Source organism: Hypomesus transpacificus, chromosome 12 (genome assembly GCF_021917145.1).
Source record: "Hypomesus transpacificus isolate Combined female chromosome 12, fHypTra1, whole genome shotgun sequence".
Taxonomy (NCBI): Eukaryota; Metazoa; Chordata; class Actinopteri; order Osmeriformes; family Osmeridae; genus Hypomesus; species Hypomesus transpacificus.
In genome coordinates this window covers 9,787,651-9,806,259 of record NC_061071.1, presented here as the reverse complement: position 1 = coordinate 9,806,259, position 18,609 = coordinate 9,787,651, and the positions used below count along the sequence as shown (strand labels likewise).

At 47.9% G+C, this 18,609-nt stretch overlaps 1 protein-coding gene across 1 annotated transcript; it reads left to right on the top strand.

The window, feature by feature from the left end:
• Positions 1 to 217: 217 nt before the first annotated feature.
• LOC124474617 (transmembrane protein 163-like) lies at positions 218 to 18,540 on the top strand. The gene is made up of 10 exons (XM_047030951.1): positions 218 to 555; positions 827 to 1,411; positions 2,378 to 2,497; positions 9,370 to 9,413; positions 9,692 to 9,783; positions 12,023 to 12,117; positions 14,394 to 14,395; positions 15,365 to 15,476; positions 16,638 to 16,779; positions 18,423 to 18,540. The coding sequence occupies exons 2-10, from the start codon at positions 1,234 to 1,236 to the stop codon at positions 18,481 to 18,483; spliced, it is 846 nt and encodes a 281-aa protein (XP_046886907.1). The 5' UTR covers positions 218 to 555; positions 827 to 1,233; the 3' UTR covers positions 18,484 to 18,540.
• The last annotated feature ends 69 nt before the right edge of the window (positions 18,541 to 18,609 follow it).

The following is an 18,609-nucleotide window of genomic DNA, read 5'->3' as shown; positions in this document are numbered from 1 at the left end:
TATTGAATTTAATTTGTGCACCTTTTACTGCATATTTCCACAATATCAGCTGGCAGCGATGGTTCAATGTAGCCTACTAAACGTTTCTCCTGTACTGTAGAATGTGAGCCTTAATAATAATTTTTTACATTAAGACAACACAACTGGGCCAGTACCTACCAGACGCCTCTAAGTGGCAGCATAAACAATGTGGGTGAAGGCGTCCTGCCAAATACACGCAGTAGCAGATGTAAACAATCGGGGTTTTTTACTTAAACCCCCTAAACTCTAGCCGTTTATCTCGAACTAATTACATTTTTACCATATGAGCAAGTGTAGCCCTCTCTAGAACAACAAATAAAATAGCATAAGTCACAAAAATAAATTTTGATATCGGCCTATTTCATTTTCTTAAACGTAGTCCGGTGATTCAGGTGTCAGCAGGCCTATAGGTAGCTTACTTCTAAGTCATAGTTTATTAGGCCTACAACCATTTAAGCATTTAAGTTAACAATTGGTTAAAAGTTCAAATGTGTAGGACCATGAACATGTTTTTCGGACCACTGGTAGGTCTGGGTAAGGGATATTTTTCTACAGAAGTATTCCAATTGTCCCTGAATTTTTTGTTGTTTTTTGTGTGCCTTATTTTGTCAAACATTGTATCCTAGTAGGCCTATGCTATTTTTATGAAATGATTAGCATAAATTAGCATAATGGTTAATCTGGTTGAAAAGTCTTTGATGTTTTTGTAAAAATATCACTTGAACTGCCGATAACGGTTCAGTATCTATAGATATATGGTGTTCAATGTTTCCAACAATTTCACATCCCCATTTTGAATGGCCAGGCGCGGCTGCTTTCCCTGGCCATAACCACCTGGGACAGCCGTGCGCAGAAGGACTGCAGTGGAGCGACCAGCGCTGTTGCCAAACAACCCGCCACTGATAAGAAGCAACACGGGATCGGTTACCCAGCTCCCGAGGCTTCCACACAAACCTGAACAGATGTTTTCGTTAACTGTACTTGATCTGTAATTAGAGCCTGCTTGGTACAATCACGCTCGACTTCTCGAGTTAGTGTCTGGCATGGAGGTTTGCAATTGATGTGCGTAACATTGCGCCGGAGGTCTCCAGACACACTTTTGCGGGCGCGACCAAACCGTTCATCAGCGACCCGCGCGCTGGAGGATCGCAACTCGCGCTTCGGTGTGACATTTTTGGAGAGCCTGTACTGAACCGTGACTAAAAGGGAAAAATGACCGACCCTCCAGCCCCAGACCCGAGCAGCCCCATCCCAAATCCAACTATTGTGGATCCTTCAGCTGTCAACGGACAGTGTGAACAAATAGACCAGGAGCCGCCCCGAGGAGAGAGTCAGGGAGAATTCAAAATGGACCAGGAGATGAAGATCAGCGAAAACGTGGACGGAGAAGGTACGGTAAAAATCATTTTGGTGAACTTCAGCACACTCAGACAGTGCCTAAGAAACTCCTTGCATTGCTGGTTGGGTAAATACTGGACGTTGTGCAGAATTATTTAGTATTACAGAATTTGGTTATTCAGCCTACTCTACCTGTTTTATTTACACAGTAGAGATTATTTTTTTTACAGTCTAGATATTTGGTTATCCTTCTCAGTCACCTTATTCTAACCCTCCGTTTATATAGTCCTATACATATTGTATATAGATTATCGTCAGATTCATAGTGGGGAGGGATTTATATAGGCTCTGTTTACCTTAGTTTGCTGTCTACTGTCCTCGTTTTTGGCAAATTGACCCTGCACAGTTGGCCGCTGTCATTCTCACCAATCCAACGAATTAACTGAATTGTTGGCTCGGTTCCTGCACACATCCTGACCACGAGCCAGTCAGTTAAACTGGTTGACATTTCTCCGGTTTGGAGTCAGCTGATCAGCTTGGTGCATCCCAAACTCTTTCGGATCATGCCCCCACCACAATAAAGCCCTTCTCAGTTCAAAATGTATGTGAAAAGAACAGCGTCACATTAAACATTTTGCATGTTTATTCGTGCGAACATGCAAGAAAATGATAGCATGTCAAAGATATCAAGCAGGTATTATTCAATTAATTAATTCAGTTTTTAATCAATTAGTAAATCAAAATGTTTTGGAACCTTTTGTTTTAACCTGAAATTAGTCATTTTCTAAAGCCTCTGGAATATCAGACCTTTCACTCAAACATCCTGCATTCTAGCATGCACAGCTGGACCACCATGGAGTAAAACATGCCCCAACAAAACGTCCCTTGCCATTGATTAAAAAACAAAACAGTAATCCCCGATAGATTTGAATGCATGTTCAAGTAACAAAGCAGGAAGGAAGTGATGGTGGCTTCCTGTCTTACTGTGGTTTAACACGTCACGTGTTTGTTTGGACAGGTCTGCTGGAGAGCAGCATGAGACTGAAACCTCACGAGGCCCAGAGTTACAGGAAGAAGGCCCTCTACGTGTCCTGGGTGTCCATTGTGGTCACCATCATCCTGGCCATCGCTGCTTTCAGTGAGTCCCTTCTAGTCCACCTCCCCTCTGGGTCTCAGCCTGGCCGCTCACACACCACGTGAGGATGTGGAGTTAACATGGAGACGGTCACACCAACACACACATGCAAGAACATGCATGCATACAAGCAGACATGCTGTTCTACAGGTATTAGTGTATGAGTCTGAATCTCTGCGAGAAAGAAACATACAAAACCCTCCCTGTCAGGGTCCTGACACACTACATTATTTAAAACACAAAACACTCATAGGATTATTGGAAAGCTCTACTATGTAACTGTTATAATGCAGACATGTACCTAATTTGAAAGAACAAGAACAAGCTCTGATGATGAGCAAAGCTTCACTGAAAGTATCCCAGACTACTTCACTTTTTCTATGTAGCAGAAATCTCCAGCAGGCATGTTTCTGGTTGCTCCCAGGAGGAGGGTATGACTCACTCTGTTTCTGAGGCTATGCTGGGAGAGGGAGACACAGCTCTGAAATACTGCTCTGAATCCTGTACTTCAGTCTCAGGAGGGTGGTTTCTACACCAAAAAAAGTTACCAACAAGGCTTTGTGCATAATGTAAAAAATATAAAATGGGAGTTAGGTATATACTAAAAGTAGTCTACATGTCCGTTATTCTCATTGATGATGGTATCGTAGAACTACTTTAACAATCTCCATAAGCTCAGCCCTCTCTGTGTGAGTGCAGATTCAGCATGAGGAACCAGGCAAGGGCTGCAGGACCGGGGGAAAGAATCCCTATAGGTCCTTGTTGATCATCGACATCAGAGAGCTTCCACTCTCTTGGAGCATAGTTCCCTGTGGTGCTCCTCCTGCCTGAGAGGTGGAGAGGAGGCGGACAGACAGAGGAAGGAGCTGAGGCGTCTCTGGTGTACATGGCAGTTCTTGTCACTGGATGCTATGTTGTCAGGTGGCTGAGCGGTTAGGGAATCGGGCTTGTAATCAGAAGGTTGCACGTTCGATTCCCGTCCGTGCCTTGGGTAAATTACGTTGTGTCCTTGGGCAAGGCACTTCACCCTACTTGCCTCGGGGGAATGTACTTGTGTAAGTAGGTCTGGATAAGAGTGTCTGCTAAATGTAAATGTAATACTACCATTTTGTTTAAGACGTTCCCAGTTACCTGTTGTAGATGTGCAGACATGAGTCACCCTCAGAACAAGGCAGCTAACAGTGGGAAGTCTAACTACATGGGAATGGAAGACCTTTAATATGAACGTCAACATCAAGCCTGCTTGGAGATTTTAGGCAATACAGGATATGAAGCAGTGCTTACTTATTTGATTTATGAGTTACCTGCAGGGGTTATTCTTCATTATTTCTCTCTCTTTGGACCCTTCCTCCCCCTCACACAAACACACACACACACACACACAACCAGGGAAAAAGAAAACATCAGTCTGCATTACCATTGCCTACAGTAATACAGGAGGCTCAGTCTCATTCCCCATCACTGATAATTGTCTAATTTAGGCCAATCAGGTTCTCTCATGCAGCACTACAAAGGGTTTGGAAACCCCATGTTCAATAAGCCCCTTCCACACAGGGGCTGCACCGAATGAGAAACACAAATTCAATTTACCAGTGGTCTGTCAGGTCCGTTTCCCTCTCTAATGTCTTTACTGCTTGCGGTAGGGGCAGTGGGACACAGGGAGCTGGGATTGGAGGAGGGGGTGGAGGGAACTGGAGGGTCTGATTGTATTTTCCACCATGGAACTTCCTGCCTTAAAAAAATCATTCCAAACATTGAGAATCCAGTTCCTGTTCTGATGAGGGTCAGAGTGGTGCCACTCGGCTGGTATCAGCTTCCTCTTTCCTCTCTGCTTTGTTGTTCTAGAGAACTCTTTTCTCTGTCACACTCTCATTATTTCTCTCTCTCACTAACCACCCAATGCCACTTTTCTCTGCTTTCTTTTTGTTCACCTCTTGATCCTTTCTCTATCCTCCCTCCCTCCCTCCCTCCCTCCCTCCCTCCCTCCCTCCCTCCCTCCCCCCCCCCCCCCTCTCTCTTTCTCTCTCTCGCTCTCTCTCTCTCTCTCTCTCACATACACACGTACACACTCACAGAATCAACTGGCTATACATATCAAGACAAAACTGTGCTTAGCAAACAATGCCCAGGACATGCTGTACCTTTTGCAGGGGCGCAGGGCACGCACAGTGCACAGTGTCCCTTCCACATCCTGCTGTTGACCTCAGGGTGGATTAACAGTGTACTATGGTGGGGAATGGTGCTGAACACACATATATACAAACTGCCATTTCACTTTAAACACACAGAAAGCAAAAGTATTCACTCTCAAGGTTACTCAGTTATATCCATTAAGTACATTCCATTTCTACGTTGCGATTTTCTGTTGACATGTGACAGAGGTATGGGCATCGGACCTCTCTATTGTCTCTCATATGAGACCATTAAAGAACTGAAGAGAGTGGAATTTCAGAGCGAGTTGGACAAGTGCTCAAGTACAAAGGCAGTATGTAACACCTGCGTTTTCCTTCACACGCCCGAGGGAGTGACAGACAATGCGGTGTGCAAATGGTAAAACATTAGCATTGAACAAACACTGCGTCTGAGAACAGGTTGCGTCTGCGTGGGAGGCGGCTGCAGGGTCCCAGATGCTCTGCCTCGCCACAGACCGTGCGTGTGGAGGCTGATGTGACAGGACTGTGTGTAAACTCCCATGTTGATGTGACCGAATCTATGAGCAAACAGCGATGCACATTCCTAGTGTTAATGCTGTGCCTTCTCCGGTATGTGTTTCAGGATTAGCTTGTTTGTTGAGACTTGGGTTTCTTAATCCATGAATGATTGTCCTCTTGGATTACTCTGTAGATTGAGGGACTTCCAATCAGTCTGCTGGTGCAGCTGTATCTACTGGATGAACATCAAACAAGTCATCAACTAGAACTCAGTTCAAACACCACACAACAAGGTCATGGGTTAGAGAAAGTCGGTCATGTATTTGTCTCCTGCTAGTCAGATGAGAGCATAGGAGCCATATATGAGCGCAACCCATTTCCTAATTTGTCGATGCGTTTTGGAGTGTTTGCATGGTTCCACAGAATAGCCACAAAATGGTTTCACCAGGAGGAACACAGCAGGGCTTTGCTCGTCAGCGGTGACAGGCTTTTAGGGGGCGGGAGAGAAAGAGGTGTGTATGTAAAAATCTGAGCCAGGACTAAATCCCCCTGACGGTTTACAGCTTCCTCAGGAGCCAATTAGCAAGCGGCGGGTGCCATGTTGCTTACTCTCCTGCAGACTCATTTGCAATCCATTTTAGGCCAGTGAATCCACGACCATCTCTCCCTAAGGAGCGAGATGGCTAGGAAGGGAGGCTAGGAAGGGAGGCTAGGAAGGCAGAGACAGCGTTTCAAGCTAAAGCAATTAGCGTCTTATATTTCTGTTTATACTAAAGGTATAGAACAACACTGTTTGCCGTCTGGGTGTGTGTTTGCATTCCGTTATCCTTCCTAGGTTGATGTTGACTCCCAGTTGGGAGCTGTCAGAAGGCATGACTGTCTGTTCGGGTTGTCAACCCCTGATGTTATCTTATCCACTGGATGATGATAATAAGGATGATGATGTCATAAGAGGAGGAGGATGATGATGATGGTGGTGATGATTATAATGATGAAAACTCATCATCCGGCGTTCTGATCTGTGTTGAGCTCCACTGTTGCTGTCTCTCTTCTGGGGCTGACGACACACAGTAGTAGCAACCTCACGTCCCAAAGTGTCTCATGGAGGTAAAGCCCAAACCAACAGTGTCATTTAGAAGATCTGGAAAATGTTACTGGTGAGAAAAGTATAAATATTATTCTTTAGACATTGTTATTTGAGGATGTACTATTGTACAGGCTTTTATAGAACTGCAGTAAGAATATTTTCTTGATAGAATTGCTCACTGTAGCCATGGAAAAAAAAGTGTAGAAGGGCTGCATATCAGTGCCAAACTTAATGTACATATGCTGATTTTGAGGGTTCCAGAGTGAACAATGTATCATTTTCTTGGACGTGTCAGTGCTGGACTGTGGAGTTTGCAGGCAGTGTTCAGAAAAGAGCAGCCGGAGAGAGGAGGGGGGTGGTGGTGGTGGGGGGGGGGGCTGTCAGCACACAGCCCAGAGGTGGCTTCTGAATACAGATCACACAGTCCCGTCATAGAGAGAGGAGAGAGGTGGATGGAGAGATGAAACAGCGAGGTGGATGGCGAGATAGGGATCACACTCTCCTGTCACTGATATAGATCGAGGTGGAGCGATAAAAAAGAGGGGTGAAGGAATGGGCAGAGGGAGAGAGATGAGTAAAGAGGGAGAGAGATGGAGAGGTGAGAGAGCAAGGTTTGTTAGGTCTTTGTTGTATAATTGAGACACCTACAGACACGTGCATCTTCAAATCTCACAAGTAAAAATGAAAACACGGGGGGAGGGAGAGATAAGGAGAGAGACAGAGAAAGAGAGAGAGATACATCACATATTAATGCATTCAGAGCCGTGTGCTACTAAAAGCTGAAGTAGAAACCCCAGAAGAGTCTGCAGTCTAAAAATAAGAAACAGAGAAAGAAGAGGTGAATTGGGTGATAAATTGAAAATGAGAGAGAGAAAGAGCAAGAGAGACGGAAAGAAAAAAAGAGTGGAGAGAGATATAGAGGAAGATAAAGTGGACAGGGGTCTTTTCCCTCTGTTGTTGGCTTGCACAAAGCATAAGCAGAGGGAGGGAGGCAGGGAGGCAGGGAGGCAGGGAGGCAGGGAGGCAGGGAGGCAGGGAGGCAGGGAGGCAGGGAGGCTGAGAGGGAGGTGCAAAGCAATGGGTGAAAGGGGTTCTGGTTGGCGGAGTGTTGTTCTCTCTCTGCCATGTCTGGTTCACTCACTTGGATGAGTAGACAGGATGGGCTGGGAGGGAGGGAGATTGGGGGTAGGGAGGGGGCGTAGGGGGTGTAGGGGCTGGTGAAGGAGTTGGGTTGAGGAAGGGGGTGGATGGAGATGAGCTGAGAGGAGGGTAGAATGGGACAGGAGCATGGTGGGCGGTAAGATCATGGTGGGCTGGAGATGATCGTGGGAGGGAGATGGAGAGAGGGGCAGGAAGGGAAGTTGTACAGTAGAGAGGGTGGAGGGAGATGGCTAGTAGAGGGAGGCGGGGGAGGAGCGAGGGGGGAATGAGATGTTAGGTAGGGAGGGGGGAAGGGAGGGAGGTGGTAGAGAAGGGGGAGGGGCTGTCTCACTGGCTTCCAGCAAATAGAGCTGCTGTACTCGCTGTCCTGAGATTATGACAGAGCACCACTGCTATGTAAACACAAGCTGGTCCATCAGCAGTTGTGAGGTCTTGCTCATCAAGTACAAGCCTGGCATGTATCATGGTGTGGTATTAGAGCAACGCTGGTGGGTGGACAGGCCGGCTGTACTGGAGCAGAGTGGACAGTCCACAGCTCAGTCCTACTGGACCTCTGACCAGTCTTCTCTCAGGGGCAGGGTTTGGGCCACACATGACGTCACAGAGGACAGAACCTGGCAGAGTCAGCAGTAGTAAACACACCTGCCTAATCCTCGACACACCTGCCTCGTCTCACCAGCACGTTCTGAAACCGTGACTGGAATGCAGCATAACATTACTGCTGTCGACGTCATCGACTCAGGGAGAAACGGTTGACGATCTCTCGCAATCCTCATTTTGATGACTGGAATGAGAACATGCATTAGCACTCATGTGCTCATTATTCATCATTCATCATGAAGCCTCTCCTACAACACAATCCTGCGTACTCTGAAAAATATCATAATTCTATTTTTAACCCATTACTGATAAGGCATAACAAGTGATGATATGTTACTAATATTCACTGACATGTATTTGAATTAGTTTAACATGTAACTGTACCAGTCTGCTTGAACATGATTGCTGTTGTGAGGAGACTATGAATGCCAATAAAAACATTCTTACTCATATATATATAAAAGCTGTGTGTGAAAGGGTGTGTTTGTGGTGCAGAGTCTCTCATCTCTAAGAAGTGAGTGAGATGGAATCTTCTGGAAGGTCTTGGGAGCACGCCTTCCATCTGTCATGCGTGATGTGATCAGGGACATGCATGACTCTGGAGACTGACTGCTCTGACAGCTCTGTCACTGAGGGAGGGAGGGAGGGAGGGAGGGAGGGAGAAAAAAGAGAGGGAAGAGAGGGGAGAGCAATAGAGAGCGAGGGGCTGGAGAGGCAAACAGAACGATAGAAATGCAGAGACTGGAGGTAGGCCACTGTAAAAAGACAATGTGATAGATCGAGACCTGTACATGATCAGACACAGAGAGATGGATTTAGTGACAGAATGCTACAGTTCCTCCCACCTTTTCTATGAATGACACAAAGCCTGTCCAGCCTGTACACACACACACACACACACTTGCATACCCACAGATGCACCAACGCGGTACACACACACACACACACACACACACACACACTTGCATACCCACAGATGCACCAACGCGGTACACACACACACACACACACACACACTGCTTTTAGAGGATACCTACTGAAAGGTCCACTCTAAGCACTCAAACTCTGAAGCTCCTGGCAGCAAGCAACACTCTTGACTGGAACTTTGTTATGAGGAAAACAACAATATCTAACTATCAGACTACAAATTACATTTCCTCTCAGCCTGCAACAATATGATAATCAGCCTTGTGCTTCCCAGGGAAATCTGCTGTTTCAATCTAATTTCAAGTTTGAGTTACAAGACTTGTAGGAAATGTAACATCAGCAACTCTACTGAGATCATGAAGTACATGATATGAATAAAGACCGTACCAAATAGTGTAATGACATATTTTCCATTGCTAAACCTGTGCCTTCTTTTCTTGTGTCTTCAGCTGTTTCTGTCATGAGACACAGTGCTTCAGCCTTTGGATTTGCCGTAAGTACCGTTCAATAAATCAAACTGTGTGTGTGTGTATGTGTGTGTGTGGTGTCATCGGTTCCAGGTGCACATATATCTCATTGCCCTGCACTGGCCTCACAGGGACTATAGACTGTAATTGAGGCCAGGAGATTGCTGGCCTTTTGTCATTAAGACCAGGTTAACTAGAGGAGGAGGTCTTCATTTGACTGATTGCTTCTTCTTAATAACCCCTTTCATGCCCTCTTCTCATCCCCTTCTCCTCCCCCATCTTCCCTCCTCCCCCCTCCCTACAGTTTGACGCCACGCTGGACGTGCTGTCCTCCATCATCGTGTTGTGGCGCTATAGCAACGCTGCAGCTGTCCATTCAGCACACAGGGAGTACATGTGAGTTCTCTTCTTCTTCTGTGCCTTCTTTAGCCCTTCTGAGAGCACAGTACAGCAGTACCCTGTGTTACCTGCTGGGCTTGTGTGTGTGCTGGTGTGTGTGTGTGTTTGTTTGGGCCTTTGTGTGTGTCTGTGTGTTTGTGTGAGTCCTTGAGACAGACTCACACCAAAGCAATCTTGATGGATCGGTCAGAGGAAAAATGTGTATTTTGGGGTGAAATGGCTGTCCCTTTAAGTTTCCTGATGTGACTGAGATGTCAGGGAGGCCCGTCAGGTGTCCTAGCTTCACCGGGGCTTTGTGCTGAAGGGAGGCTCAGACAGAAGCTCTTTTTGTAGTTGTCGGCTCCAGCTCCTCTGGGGGGTCTCGACCACAGACACGAGCAGAGGAATGTGAGGAAAGAAGGATGACATGATGAAAAGGTGCAGACCTGTCCAGCTTCCGCCTCCTCCCCTCCCCCAACTGTTCCTCCTGCTCCTGCGAGGTATCATGTTTCAAAAGGCTTCCCCCCCCCCCCCCCTCCTCCTCCTTCCCCCCCCATTCCCTCCCCAGCTGGCCATACGACAGCCTCTGTCTCAGGGGACCACCATTCTGCTGTTGTGATGCGGATCGCCGTGGAGATGGATGATGTCATTTAGCCATCTGAGCAAGGCTGAGTTTGTTGACAGATGTGGAAAACCTAGCCTCCTGTCTCGTTCCCCCCACCCCCCCCACCCAGGCTAGCCGATTAGCCGGCTCCTCCAGCACGGACCAGCGAGCAGCGTGAGTTAGCGCTGGGCTTCCTTCCTCTAATTGGAGGGAGATGGTTGGTGTGTCGCCTGGGTCATTAGGCTTCTGACATCAGACAGGAGCAGCAGACAGGAGCAGACTCCAGGCTGTGTGGGTGACTGGGCGCGCAGTGTCAAAACAAAAACACAACACAGTACAATAAGAAGACAGTGGAACTGCTCATACAATGCACTTTGATAGCCAATGGTAGGAATAGGAGAGGTAAGGTTAAGGGAGTGGAGGAGGAGAGGAGGGTACAGCTTTGTTGGAGTGGCTACCGTCGTGAGATGACACGAGAGACCTACAGTTGCCATGGAAGCCGATGTTGATCCAAATTCCTTTCATACAGTAATGTCTTCTGTCACCGCGGTTACCATTGGGCTGGATGTCTGGATGGAGAATGGTAGCTAACGACCCAGTGAAGCTGTGAGGATGTAGAGCAAGGACAGCCAGCAGTGTGTGTGTGTGTGTGTGTGTAACCTAGCTACTCCATGGAGACCAGCAGCTTTGTTTACTTTCTACAGCCTGCACTTCTCTCTCCTCCTAACCCAGACTCGCATTTGAATGGTTTCTAGTGGGAGAGGGAAGCCTGGTATTGATCAAGGCAAGGGCTCCACTTCTCCTGTGTGTGTGTGTGTGTGTGTGTGTGTGTGTGTGTGTAAAGCAGCTCTGGCTCTGTGATGTCCTGCCTGTCCTCCTGCTGGGATCCTGTCCCCCTCTCTGTGTTGCCTAGTTACCCTCGGGCCTATACCCTGGAGACAGTGTGCTTCTGGAGCCTGGCTGCACGCACACACACACACGCACACATACACACGCACACACACACACACGCACAAGGTAACCCCCCATCTGTTTGGTTCACTCAGAGTCAGCCTTGTGTAATGGAGTAGCAGCATTCTTATTGGCCTGCTCTTAGATAAAGGGGGTGGAACATGAAGTCTCTCACACCCACACACACACACACACACACACACACACACTAGATGTACGCTGTGAGGAAGCCCATGCGTGACCAGCCCACATGACATGGTTGATGATTTTGGGTTTTCTCCCAGGCGCTGCCTAATTGGATAAAAGTGTTTAAAGACAATCTGCTTCTTCCAAATGGATCCCCAGAGCCTAGTCCTGGTTCTCAGTCAGGCTCAAACAGATCCAGTTAAATTCTGTTTTCAGTCTCTTCTTTCTTGTTGCATGTTTTCCCGGACTAAATAATGTCACTGTGTAATGTTTCCCTGTGGTCTAACATTTTGTAAGGTCTTCTTTTGCTTGAAATAACTAAACTCTCTCTCTTTCTCTTTCTCTTTCTCTCTCTCTCTCTCTCTCTCTCTCTCTCTCTCTCTCTCTCTCTCTCTCTCTCTCTCTCTCTCTCTCTCTCTCTCTCTCTCTCTCTCTCTCTCTCTCTCTCTCTCTCTCTCTCTCTCTCTCTCTCTCTCTCTCTCTCTCTCTCTCTCTGTCTTTTCCTTCCTCATCCAGTGCATGTGTGATCCTGGGTGTGGTCTTCATCTTGTCCTCCCTGTGCATTCTGGGAAAGGCCATCCATGACCTGTCCACGAAGCTGCTGCCCCGAGGTGGTAAGAGATGACCGTCTCTGTTAATGATGTCTGGTCTGGTCTGGTCTGGTGTAGTCTGGATGGTCATTATTGTAATGCTTGCTTGGCAAGGCCAACCCTGGGGTTAAACAGATTCCCTTCTGCTTATCTGGGAATTTGTGAATCTGAAATCACATGTAAAAACACGATCCAAGAAAAACATAATTTCAGTTTGGCTCCGTTTTCGGTCCAGGCTTCCTAGTGTCTGATCTGTCACATCGTCCACGTTTGAAGAGACCGTTGCCAAGGCGATTCAGAGACACTACACCAAACTACACTAAAACACACTACGGCAGTAGGGTTTACACATAAACAACTGCTTCCGAGCATTTTTTACTGTTCGACATCCTCACTGGGTCGCTGAGCGTGAATATTAGGAAAGCAAACCCAAGATGCAACATGAGAGAGAGTGATGAGAGTGATGGCAGACACAAAAGGAACCAGAGGGACAGTGGAGGAGCAAGCTGTGATCACGTCTCCACAGACACCACGCCTCGCATGCCCTCCAACTGCCAATAGCTTCATTCTCGGCCTGTCAGTCAGGTAACCTTCGGTTGGAATCCTATTAACACGTCTCCCAGAGTGGAGTGGAAGAAAGGTGAAGAGATGTGGGGGGCTAGGGGGATGAAAGTAGATGTGGTTGTGTGTCGTATACTCCACGCACTCCAGATGTAATTAAATAAAGAATGTGTCGGAACTCAGGTGTGAACTGAGACCAAAGCACTCTCCACACTTACTCTGAGAATAGCTTGGCAGTCTGTTGCCAGGCAATAAGGATCTGCTTAAAAAGATCTGAAAGAGATAGAGGAGGAGATAGAGAAGGAGAGGGGGAGAGAGAAGGAGAGGGGAATACAGATGAGGGGGGAGAGAGAGAAGGAGAGAGAGAGAGAGAGAGAGAGAGAGAGAGAGAGAGAGAGAGAGAGAGAGAGAAAGAGAGAGAGAGAAAGAGAGAGAGCAGTTATTTGTGTCAAAGCTAAGGATCTTTTGATTAAAGTGAAGCGTCGACGTGTGTCTCTGAAGCATTGGGAGGATGGCTGGTTGGCTTCGACTACCTTCACTCTCTCTATCAATACTCTTCAAGCTACTCTGAACCTTGAGAATAAGTGAAAGAGATCTGAACCCAAGGATAAATCTTTGCTTTCATTTCCCTTAGTGATACATTTATGACTTTTTATAAATAAAAAGATAAGTTCGAGGCTAATGAAAAATGTAATAAAGGTCCTGAGAAATCTTAATCTTAATCTTAGTTAATTAATTTAACCATTATTTATGCAGTGAGTCATTCAGAGACACTGAATCCTGTATACAGAATAAACATAAGCTTATTATTACAAACACAATCTACAACTCTCTAGCTTGTCAGTAGGAAAGCAAGTTTGAATTGCCCTGAGGTTCCAAAACATTACACTTTTTGAATTTGAGTTGAAGAGTTCTTGAGTCTGACTCATGAAAAGTGACAAAAACAAACAAGCGAAATAGACGGAAGATAGAAGGAGTGACGAACACTGTGAGGGTCCACTGGGCGTGGTTCGATGCAGTGCTTTCACCCTGGTCTAGCAAACACCTATGAAGCTGTTTTTGGTGCATGCAAGCACAAGCTAAAAATAGCTCGGGTATTTCTCATCTCACTGCTCTGATGTCAGAAACCTTTTTTTTCCTCCTCCCTCTCTCTCTCCCCCCGTCCTGATGATGAAATGTTAATAGGCATCCGACTTCTTTGGTATTCTGACTGTGGTGGTTGCTACGGAGAGAGAGAGGAGGAGGCAGGGAGAGGAAGAAATAGAGCGAAAGAGAGGAACAGAGGAAGAGAGGCAGCATATAGAGTAAAAGAGAGATGAGGTAGACAGAGAGAAAATCTGAGAAAGCAAGGGAAAAAAAATGAGAAAGAGATGGAAAGTTAGAAGGAAAGAGCGATAGTAAAAAGGGTAAAGAAAGGCACAGAGAGAGGGAGGGACACATAGATTTAGAAAAGGAAATGGGGAGATTTGGAGATAGAGGGAGGGGCACTGCAGCTGAATTTGACTTCTCATTGCAGGGTGTACGTTTACCTTTGTGGACGAGTAGCACTTGATCATCCCTGCCGCCGTTCATGAAAGCATCTAATTAGCGCCCTCTGCCCCCCCCCCCCCCCCCCCCCCCCCCCCGATGTGTTTAGCAGACACAATAACCGAGACAGGGTTTCCAATGAAATGTGCTTGTTCTATAACTGCCTCTTTCTGACACACTGATTAATAAACTAAACTGAATTATAACAGTTGTTTATTAAAGTGTCTACAATCCTATGGATAAAGGCCTGGATCAAAAGATGATCTGGATCAAAAGCATGATGAAAACGGCTGGAGCTTGCGAGTGAGAGAGAGAATCGGAGCTGGCCTTGCCAGCATCCACCTCTCACCTTCCCTGACCCGCGTCCAGAGAAGAACAGAGCAGCCTGCTCTTCATTCCACACAGGGGCCCAGCTCCATGTCTAGTGTAAATGTCAGCCTCAGAGTTGGGATTTGGAGGGGGTGTGAGTCACCAGCCAGCTGGTGCTCTCTACTCTGCTTCCTGTTTCCTCCTAAGACCTTAGAGGACAACCTTTATCAGTGTCTGTAGTTTCAGAAAAAGTCACTTCATGAGAAGGTACCCTTGTGCAAAATAAAAACCCACCCATTATAGCTACTTCAGAATCAAAATTCGGTTTATTCGCCATGTATGTTACACAAACAATAAATATATACGAAGGTGCAAACAATAAACATATACGGATCTTAAATTCAGTAAAAGTACAATAGTTTAACTAATTCTAAGAACTAAAAATATCTAAAAATATAAAAATAAGAATAAGAACTGAAGCTACTGGTATCTCAGACCCTAAAATATCTTAAACATCGTTCCACACGGATAGACAAGACTAATGACTGAGGGGATACTACTGTGTGTTGCCATGTGTGTCCCATGGCTGTGCATGGCTGTGCTCACAGCTGCATTTTGATGTGTCTAACCTTGCAGAGCGGCACTTTTTACTGCCTTCAAGGCCGTAGTGCAATATTAATGCTGCTGCAGAGGCTCGGAGAACTCAGCAACCCTTACACACTCAAACTCTCTCCTCTCTCTCCTCTCTTCATGTCTTCCTCGCTCCTTCATCCATCCCCACTCCCCCCTCCTCCTCTCTCTCCCTCTTTCTTCCTCCTTTCTTCCTCCATCCCCCACACTTCTTCTTTTCCTTCTCCTCCTGTCTTCCCAGGATGACTTCCTGTTCAGCGTGTCCATCGTCAGTGGGGTGCTGTGCATCCTCCTGGCTGTGGTCAAGTTCATGCTGGGCAGAGTGCTGACCAGCAGGGCCCTCATCACCGATGGTAAGTCCAGTCAATCAGCTCCCGTCCTCTCGCCACACCGTGACGACAGGGTCTCACCCACAGGCCACTCCCACCTCAAGGCAGACCAATCAGTCAAAGGGAGCAAGATGATGCTCAGCAGAGACTCATTTATTATCAGAGAGGATCGTTCCGAGGAATGACAGGGGTGCAGGGTGGGTTCATTGGGCTGTGAATTGCTTTCTTGTTGACATGGCAAAGCCAAGGTGTCTGTCATGTAGGCCTGGTCGGGGCAATGGCTTCCTGTCGGTCATCTGTAACATGAATCACTTCCAGCTTTAATAAGGCGTGGTCTGGGAGAGACACTTAGAGATGAGCTGGCTGTGAGGAGAGACTCGGAGCAGGGGAGGCTGAGGTCCAGACCAGAGGTCCTGTCTGAGATGAGAGAGGTCTGACAGGTTCAATTACTCATAAAGGTCACAACTGAACAGTGGATGGAGACACGATCTCATTAGTTTGCGTGGGTGTGTGTACAGTGTGTGTGTGTGAGTTGGCAGTCTGTGGGTATGTGTGTGTTTATGTGTGCTGGTTTGTGTGTGTGTGCCATCTGGAGACTGTCAGTTAATCAGAGCCGCCAGTTCATACAAGTCCTATCTCCTCCCAGTGAGGCCCAAGTCCAGCGCCTTGAAACCACGACAGGAGAATCCTCCTTTATTCCCTTCTGAAGTCCAGAACATGCCCTGTCCTTTAAACTCACATCTATCTTACAGGTGGTGAGGTCACAGCGGTCACCACCTCACCACCATCACACAGGGTTGGGATTCTAACACCAGCGCTCCATGAGTCCTAATGAACAGCCCCTCTTGTGAGGCTTTGCTGATCCTCATCTTATGAGGGGCGATCGAGGGGCGATCGGTGATGACGCACCTAGCTCCTGACTTACTGTAGAGAGAAAGAAAACCATGTAATAGTATTAGTGTTACAGGAATAAAATACAGTTGCATTTACTGTACATATAGAATTTGTATTATATATGCTTTAAGGATAGCGTTTTTATAAACTGTCATTGTAAAATGTGTTATCCTTTGGGTTTAATATAGTGTGTAGTTGTTTTTTTTCTTTCAACCCAATATATTAGTTTACCCAAACGCCTCAGTGATATCCAGTCTGTTTGTTGAGTTTATTTGTGTGTTTGTTTTGTAGGTTTCAACTCCCTGGTGGGAGGAATCATGGGCTTCTCCATCCTCATCAGTGCTGAGGTGTTCAAGCACGAGCCCCAGGTGTGGTACCTGGATGGAACCATCGGGGTGCTCATAGGCCTCATCATCCTCGCCTACGGCGTCAAGTGAGTGAACCTGCTGGCACTGCATAGCCCTGTAGCAAGGCCTGGTAGCATGGCCTGGTAGCATGGCCTGGTAGCATGGCCTGGTAGCATGGACTGGTAGCATGGCCTGGTAGCATGGCCTGGTAGCATGGCCTGGTAGCATGGACTGGTAGCATGGCCTGGTAGCATGGCCTGGTAGCAAGGCCTGGTAGCATGGACTGGTAGCATGGCCTGGTAGCAAGGCCTGGTAGCAAGGCCTGGTAGCATGGACTGGTAGCATGGCCTGGTAGCATGGCCTGGTAGCAAGGCCTGGTAGCAAGGCCTGGTAGCATGGCCTGGTAGCATGGACTGGTAGCATGGCCTGGTAGCATGGCCTGGTAGCAAGGCCTGGTAGCATGGACTGGTAGCATGGCCTGGTAGCAAGGCCTGGTAGCAAGGCCTGGTAGCATGGACTGGTAGCATGGCCTGGTAGCATGGCCTGGTAGCAAGGCCTGGTAGCAAGGCCTGGTAGCATGGCCTGGTAGCAAGGCCTGGTAGCATGGCCTGGTAGCATGGACTGGTAGCATGGCCTGGTAGCATGGCCTGGTAGCATGGCCTGGTAGCATGGACTGGTAGCATGGCCTGGTAGCAAGGCCTGATAGCATGGCCTGGTAGCATGGCCTGGTAGCATGGCCTGGTAGCATGGCCTGGTAGCATGGCCTGGTAATAAGGCCTGGTAGCATGGACTGGTAGCATGGCCTGGTAGCATGGCCTGGTAGCATGGACTGGTAGCATGGCCTGGTAGCAAGGCCTGATAGCATGGCCTGGTAGCATGGCCTGGTAGCATGGCCTGGTAGCATGGACTGGTAGCATGGCCTGGTAGCATGGCCTGGTAGCAAGGCCTGGTAGCATGGCCTGGTAGCATGGCCTGGTAGCATGGCCTGGTAGCATGGCCTGGTAATAAGGCCTGGTAGCATGGACTGGTAGCATGGCCTGGTAGCATGGCCTGGTAGCATGGACTGGTAGCATGGCCTGGTAGCAAGGCCTGATAGCATGGCCTGGTAGCATGGCCTGGTAGCATGGCCTGGTAGCATGGACTGGTAGCATGGCCTGGTAGCATGGCCTGGTAGCAAGGCCTGGTAGCATGGCCTGGTAGCATGGCCTGGTAGCATGGCCTGGTAGCATGGCCTGGTAATAAGGCCTGGTAGCATGGACTGGTAGCATGGCCTGGTAGCATGGCCTGGTAGCATGGACTGGTAGCATGGCCTGGTAGCAAGGCCTGATAGCATGGCCTGGTAGCATGGCCTGGTAGCATGGCCTGGTAGCATGGACTGGTAGCATGGCCTGGTAGCATGGCCTGGTAGCAAGGCCTGGTAGCATGGCCTGGTAGCATGGCCTGGTAGCATGGCCTGGTAGCAAGGCCTGGTAGCATGGCCAGGTAGCATGGCCTGGTAGCATGGCCTGGTAGCATGGCCTGGTAGCATGGACTGGTAGCATGGCCTGGTAGCATGGCCTGGTAGCATGGCCTGGTAGCATGGTCTGGTAGTAAGGCCTGTTAGCATGGCCTGGTAGCTGGTAGTTTAGCCGGGTAGGTGCTGCATGAACTGTGGTTTTTAGTAGATAAGTAATTCAATCGCATTGGTTTTATGGTGAACAAATGACAGAGAGGTGGCGTTGTGTTGCAGGCTGCTGGTGGACACGGTGCCTCGGATCAGACAGACGAGGAACTACGAGCGCTTTGAGTGAAAGACTGTTGGGAAGGGAGGGGAGAGAGAGCTAGTGGGGGGGTGGGGTGGTGGACAACCTCCGAGCTCCAGACGCAGGGGGATGTACAGGCTCCTGTCCATCCTTCAGCACCCCCCCACCCCCTTT